The 6790-nt window shown below is 38.9% G+C and overlaps 1 protein-coding gene and 1 pseudogene across 3 annotated transcripts; one reads left to right on the top strand and one right to left on the bottom strand.

Moving 5' to 3' along the window:
• The first annotated feature begins 593 nt into the window (after nucleotides 1-593).
• Nucleotides 594-4077, top strand: LOC139779064 (NADH-ubiquinone oxidoreductase 49 kDa subunit-like; annotated as a pseudogene).
• A 1069-nt stretch (nucleotides 4078-5146) lies between these two features.
• Nucleotides 5147-6552, bottom strand: LOC139779063 (uncharacterized). Of its 3 annotated transcripts, none has more exons than XM_071717287.1 (4): nucleotides 6320-6548; nucleotides 5795-5960; nucleotides 5619-5718; nucleotides 5147-5535 (listed from the first exon to the last, which is right to left on the bottom strand). In XM_071717287.1, the coding sequence occupies exons 2-4, from the start codon at nucleotides 5898-5900 to the stop codon at nucleotides 5358-5360; spliced, it is 384 nt and encodes a 127-aa protein (XP_071573388.1). In that variant the 5' UTR covers nucleotides 5901-5960; nucleotides 6320-6548; the 3' UTR covers nucleotides 5147-5357. The 3 variants fall into 3 exon arrangements, with proteins under 3 accessions (XP_071573388.1, XP_071573389.1, XP_071573390.1); XM_071717288.1 differs by lacking the exon at nucleotides 6320-6548 and adding an exon at nucleotides 6033-6207; XM_071717289.1 differs by lacking the exon at nucleotides 5795-5960 and having other exon boundaries at nucleotides 5619-5669; nucleotides 6320-6552.
• Nucleotides 6553-6790: the final 238 nt, after the last annotated feature.

Genomic DNA, 6790 nt, shown 5'->3' with positions numbered 1-6790 from the left:
GCGTTCAGCAGACACAACTGTTGAGTTCGTCTTATCAACACTCTGCGTTGATTGGTTGGTTCTAAAAGTAATGCTGGGTCTACAATGCGAGTCGCAAAGTCGTGAGTCGCAAGAATTGACCAATCACAATCCAATTTGAGGAGAATAATCGACTGTGATTGGTCAATTCTTGCGATTCACGACTTTGCGACTCCCATTGTAGACCCAGCATAAGAGCCAATCACGTTCGACTGCTACTCAGCGGCTTGGTCTGCTGAACGCGCCCAATAAAGCCTTGTGTACACGATACTAGAAATCGGTCCGAGTTTCGGTTTAAGCCAATGAAACTGCTGCTTTTCTGTAAGAGCTGCAAGTTGATTGGCTTAAACCGAAACTTGGACCGATTTCTAGTATCGTGTACACAAGGCTTTACGCCCATGCCCATAACCAAGAATCACAAGTTCGAGAATTCAAAATCTCGAGAATCGCAGGCGACCAGCCAATGGGTGTGTTTAGGTAAGACACCGCTACTGTAGCGCTACACGAATGCGTACCAGCCATTGGCTGTTTATGGTAGCGCGAATGTGTATATGTACTCCTCGGAGTCCTCGTCCTCGGTTCCTCAGTCCTCGGCACTCCTCGCGTCGCAAGTCGCAAGTGTCGCACAGTCGCATTAACGATGTGAGCATCATGGCGGCTAGAGTGTTGGGCTCGGTCCTGCGTAAAAACGCAGGATTTTTCGGCGCCGGCAGGCTGCTGGCGCCGAACAACGCGCCGGCTATCACCAACGTGTGAGTCAAATTAATCGCATTAAACGTAGCTCGTAAATTATTCGCTTACACACGTTACGTAACGACATAACCTGTCTGTTTCGCCGTACGGCGTGACGGGCCACGACTGACAACACCTGTGTTTTGCAGCCAGAATCGCAAGGGCCACCAATGGAACCCGGACAAGAAGTTCCTCGAGCAGTTGGAGAGGCCGGTGGCGTACGGCACGGAGAAGCTCGACTGGACCCCGCCGCATCACGAATCCGCCCTGGCGATGGGCCCCATGGCGGAGCAGACCATTCAAAATATAAAGCTTAACTTTGGACCGCAGCATCCGGCCGCCCACGGCGTGCTCCGGCTGATCCTGGAGCTGGACGGCGAGATCGTGCTCAACGCCGATCCGCACATCGGCCTCCTGCACCGCGGCACGGAGAAACTGATCGAATACAAGACCTACATGCAGGCGCTGCCCTACTTCGATCGTTTGGACTACGTCTCCATGATGTGCAACGAACAATGCTTCTCCTTGGCGATCGAGAAGCTGCTGAACATAGACGTGCCTCTGCGCGCAAAGTACATTTGAGGTAAAAATGATACGCATCCCTTTCAATAACGCGAAATATATTAGAATATAAATACCTTCTTTGGTATACATTCATCAACTTGTGATTCAATGTTCTCCAAGTCTGATAGAAACTATTTTCTCGCTTGCAGTTCTTTTCGGGGAGATTACGAGGATTCTGAACCATATTATGGGCATATTGGAACGCACGCGTTGGATATTGGCGCTCTTACACCCTTCTTCTGGCTGTTTGAGGAGCGAGAGAAGCTGATGGAGTTCTACGAGCGCGTGAGCGGCGCCCGTATGCACGCAGCTTACATAAGGCCCGGCGGTGTGTCTTTGGACCTACCGTTGGGTTTGATGGACGACATATACGACTGGGCCTCCAAATACTCAGGACGACTGGACGAAGTGGAGGATCTGCTGACGGACAACAGAATCTGGCGGCAGCGCACGATCAATATCGGTTCCGTGTCCGTGGAGGACGCGCTGAATTGGGGCTTCAGTGGCGTGATGTTACGAGGCTCTGGAATAAAATGGGATTTGAGGAAAGTTGCGCCCTACGACGCTTACCACCTGGTGGATTTTGACATCCCAGTTGGCACAAACGGCGATTGTTATGACAGGTAAAAGCATTTAAAAGAATTAAAGGTATTAAAACATAGGAAAAAAATAGATTACTAAGAAATCAAAAGAAAAAAAATAATTAAATACCCGGTCGGACGTAGATAATACGGCAAAAAATCTTTTAGATTAAAAAGAAGGTTTACATATCTTTTTAATCGCATTGTTATCTATATTCGACTTGCATTAGCCTTTAAAAAGGAATTTCTTTCCTTCAATTATTCTTTGCTAAGAATAATATTTAATTCTTATTGTTCTGCGACTATACTTTATCGTTTCACATCAGTAATAATACACGAAAGAGTCATCTAAAATTATTAGATTCTAAATGAATGAAAAATGCCATCGCGCGATGTATATAACTTTTAAATATTTATAACTTATTTGGCGCAATGCCTCTTGTTTTCAGATATCTAATCCGCGTCGAGGAGATGCGACAGTCGCTGCGTATCATCCACCAGTGCTTGAATCAGATGCCCGAAGGGGAAGTGCGATGCGACGACGCCAAGATTGTGCCGCCGTGGCGGGAGGAGATGAAGAGCAGCATGGAGGCGCTCATCCATCACTTCAAACTGTTCACCCAGGGTTTCCAAGTGCCGCCGGGAGCGACGTACACCGCCATCGAGGCGCCGAAGGGCGAGTTCGGCGTTTATCTCGTTAGCGACGGCAGCAGCAAGCCGTATCGGTGCAAGATTAAAGCGCCGGGCTTTGCTCATCTGGCGGGCCTGCAGTACATGGGGCCCAAGCACTTTCTCGCCGACGTGGTCGCCATCATTGGTACGCTGGACGTCGTATTCGGCGAGATTGATAGATAATTTCCTAACGATCGATAATTTATATAGCGTAGAAATGAATTTAAAAAATAAATGATATAAATATGTTTATGTATGTTACATACATAGGGATTTACGAAGCCGATTGCATATTACGTGTGCACGTGCAATAAGTGGAAATGTGACGAATATAATTTCATGCCGAATGAGATGCACTCTCGAATGCCGAATATACGAAACTTTGCTGTTACATCTAAACCGTCCGCTACCTAAAGCCAGAAGATTGTGTACGATTCACGCGCGATAAGAACACAAAACCGCATTTCTTTTATCCCGGGTTCTTTTAATTAAAAAACGCTGTAACAACTTGCGGTACGACGCTATATTACATCTACGAAGAATTTTTCTAAGATAACGATGCTTTTATATTCAGTGTGAATGAAGCCAAGAGATAGTCTAATCTAAATAATTAGTCCGGTCAACTTAGCCCAAAAAATAGGGGTAAGGTTACAATAATTCCGATAGAGCTGAAAATTCGTACGAATGTTCGGAACACCATTATAAATGAACTGTGAAAAGTCCCCATACATCCCGTGCCTGGAAAAAATTTTATTCAAGGTCAAAGGTGGCAAAAATGGGTTTTTTGTGTTTTTCAGCCGAATGGTAAGTTTTATCATAAAAATAGCTTAGACAATAATTGTAGATCGTGCAATTATCTATAATAATTGTCTCTATACTTTTTTCTGTAAGAGTCACCGTTTCCGAGATATCATTCAAAAAGTTGAAAAAACGGTGTTCTTCATAATATGCATAAGTACGCCGCGTACATACATCACTGGAAGAACACCGTTTTTTCAACTTTTTGAATGATTATATCTCGGAAACGGTGACTCTTACAGAAAAAAGTATAGAGACAATTATTATAGATAATTGCACGATCTACAATTATTGTCTAAGCTATTTTTATGATAAAACTTACCATTCGGCTGAAAAACACGAAAAACCCATTTTTGCCACCTTTGACCTTGAATAAAATTTTTTCCAGGCACGGGATTTTTTCCAGGTATGGGGACTTTTCACAGTTCATTTATAATGGTGTTCCGAACATTCGTACAAATTTTCAGCTCTATCGGAATTATTGTAACCTTGAATGTCTACTTTGACCGGACTAAATATTCGAGAAGTATATTATCGACTCACAAATGGATACATACATATATATAGATAGGTATTGTTTTATTATACACGCGGTTGCATATTATAGTGGAGCTTTCGAAGCGTACTGTAGCTCTCAGGTGCAAATATATTGTTATTTAATGACATGCATATATGTATAAGCTTTGATTTATAATAAATATTTCCACTTACATATCCTGTTATCTTTAATGCTGAAACAAAATCACGGAAGAGATCGCGACATTTATTTATATAGTATTATAGTTTTAAGAATCAGAGCAAAAATAATTAATTAAAATTCATCAACAATGAATTAATTCCATTAGCAAATTGTAATTGGCATTAGCAAACGGCAAAGAGCTAAATTGTTTGTTAAAAAATAGTACAATTACAGAAAACAATTTCATGTTTGTTTCCTTTTTCGTATTTTTGGAATAATATAAATTAAAGAATATTGCAGATTTAATTGATTTACAATATATAATAATGTGTTACGGTCGAACAACTAGATGTCGACCTAGTCAACTAGTAACGACCTTATATGTGTTGTTAAACCTTATTAACCTACGTATTTATTGTGACATCAAATGTCCATAGCTTCAGTTTTCGATCACTTCCCAAAGTGCTAAGATTGCGATCGAATAATTTTGGGAGTAACAACTCGATAGTTAACAGTTATCGTTAAGGCATCTGTATTCTAATCGGCAATTTCAATATAAAAGGTAAGTCATAAGAAATAGAATACCTAAGTATCACGCTTTAAATATTACAAAATATACGAAACATGATTTCAATGATTTCAAAAAATGAGCATGACAAGCACACCCAATCAGCAAAGAAATGTTTTTTTAACGTTTATTAAACGTTTTTTTTTCATTGCAAAAAACGTTTAATAAACGTTTTTAAAAACGTTTAATCAATGGGATAGATCCTTTTTTATTCATTAAAAAAAACGTTTTTTTAACGTTAAAAAAACGTTTTTTCAACGTTTAAAATCCGTTTTTTTAATGTTTAAAAAACGTATTTTCAACGTTAAAACAATGTTATTTTAACATTTAAAAAACATTTTATTAACATTAGAAAAAACGTTTAAAAAACACTTTTTAACATTAGGAAAAACGTTTTTTTAATGTTAAAAAAAGGTATTTTTAACATTAAAAAAAGGTGTTTGTAATGTAAAAAATTTCAAATTTTTTACCCCCCCCCCACTGTACTCCCGAAACCGCTCGAGTGTAAAATCTGGAAAAAATATAAATCAGAAATACTTAACCAATTTTTGTATTGTATTTAGCAAAAATACAAAACATGTAATTATAAAAGTATAATTATATGTATTATAATTATAAAAGTATGTAATTATATGTATATAATATATGTATATAATTATATGTATATATATGTATATATTATATTATAAAAGTTAGAATAAGTATATAGCTTAGTTGGAAATTTCCAGTGTTTTTCCGTCGATTTTCAGGGATCTATCTCTTCATTATTATCGCTTTTGGAAGCATCACTACTACTTGCATCGCAATCATCGTCGCTTTTCGTACATTTTTCTTCATTGTCGCCGTTATTGTTACATCTGTCTGCATCACAATCATTGTCGCTTTCCATATCTTCTTCCTCATCGCCGCCGTTATTATTACATCTGTAATAATAAAAAATAAACGTGTAGGTATAAAATATTATGAATACGGATGCCTCATTAATCACACACGAAACAAAACTCACTTCTTTTTTTGTATCCGTGAGGGGGCTTGAGACAACCATGTCCCGGCTTTCCTGCCAAATATAATCTCATTAATTTTCGGGAATTTTTCGGCCACTATTTCTGTAAATAAATATTACATGAAGATATCGTGGATAAGATGAAATACATGTCTCACTTTAAAACAATATAAGTTTACCTATCATTACTTTGTTGATACGATGTCCGTTTAATTTTTGTTTTTCCCCTCTTTGGCCCTTCCAATTAAAAAGAGATGCTAATTTATCATCGAATATGATTTGCATGACCGAATTAATCCTTCTTTGAAGGGTATCACCCACAACTTCTCCACGTAGTGATTCAATCTGAACATTTTAAAAAGCTGAGTTATAATATTTATAATATGATAAAATTGCTGAAATTTAGGCTACAACTACATCTATCGTAACGCCTTGATCGTGGTCGTAAGCAATGAAGTCGTCGTAAACCGTATGTCTATGCCAATATATCTATAAACACATTTTTCTTCGCACGTCGAGAAAGCTTATAGGTTAGGTTAGGTTATGTTGTAACGCCAGACAAGCGTCGTAATTGTAAAAAGTTCAAGCTGAATCAACTCATACGATGAGCTTACGATAGCGATTACGACGAGCGTTACGACCGCTTACGGTGAACATGTAGTTGTAGCCTTAAATACGTACTAAAGATGTATATGTATACATACTGTTGTATATCCATCCGCCTTGTGCTGGACGGTGTGAGCTTGGACGCTCCCGCGTGTGCACACCGGTTAATTAATCCTGGGGCGACGAGGTCAAGACACTGAACACTGAGTCTTTTGATTTTATAACAGTTTATTTCTGTCTTACAATCACTCTCGCACAAGAAAACGTCCGATCGATACGCTCGCTGGCTGAGTTTCTGCCGCTAGGGACGGAGAGGGGAGAGGGGAACGAAAGACGAGCGAGTCGGTACGCGCGCGCGGCGCGCGATGAAAATAGCGCGGAAAATTCCGTTAAATCCGAAAGATCCCCCAAAGAGATTAATCAAGTTTATAACAACGTTCTTAGAATATTTCTAGGATATTTTATATATCAATTCATAAAAATTATAGTTGCTTTATTATTCTTATTTTATATTTATATCTATAATATAGTTTATAATTATAATTTTATTTTACATTGAATTCACATTT

This window comes from Temnothorax nylanderi, unplaced genomic scaffold (assembly GCF_030848795.1).
Source record: "Temnothorax nylanderi isolate EJ_2023f unplaced genomic scaffold, tnyl_v1.0 TNYL_tig0208_pilon, whole genome shotgun sequence".
NCBI classification, from domain to species: Eukaryota; Metazoa; Arthropoda; class Insecta; order Hymenoptera; family Formicidae; genus Temnothorax; species Temnothorax nylanderi.
This window is presented reverse-complemented; position numbering and strand designations above follow the sequence as displayed.

Excerpts from the sequence above, each read along its gene's own strand:
- LOC139779063 (XM_071717287.1), bottom strand. The coding sequence starts at position 5,900 with ATGCAAATCATATTCGATGATAAATTAGCATCTCTTTTTAATTGGAAG. Across the intron at positions 5,719-5,794 it reads TATCAACAAAGTAATGATAG|AAATAGTGGCCGAAAAATTC; the intron begins GTAAACTTATAT and ends ATTTATTTACAG. Across the intron at positions 5,536-5,618 it reads TCACGGATACAAAAAAAGAA|ATGTAATAATAACGGCGGCG; the intron begins GTGAGTTTTGTT and ends TTATTATTACAG.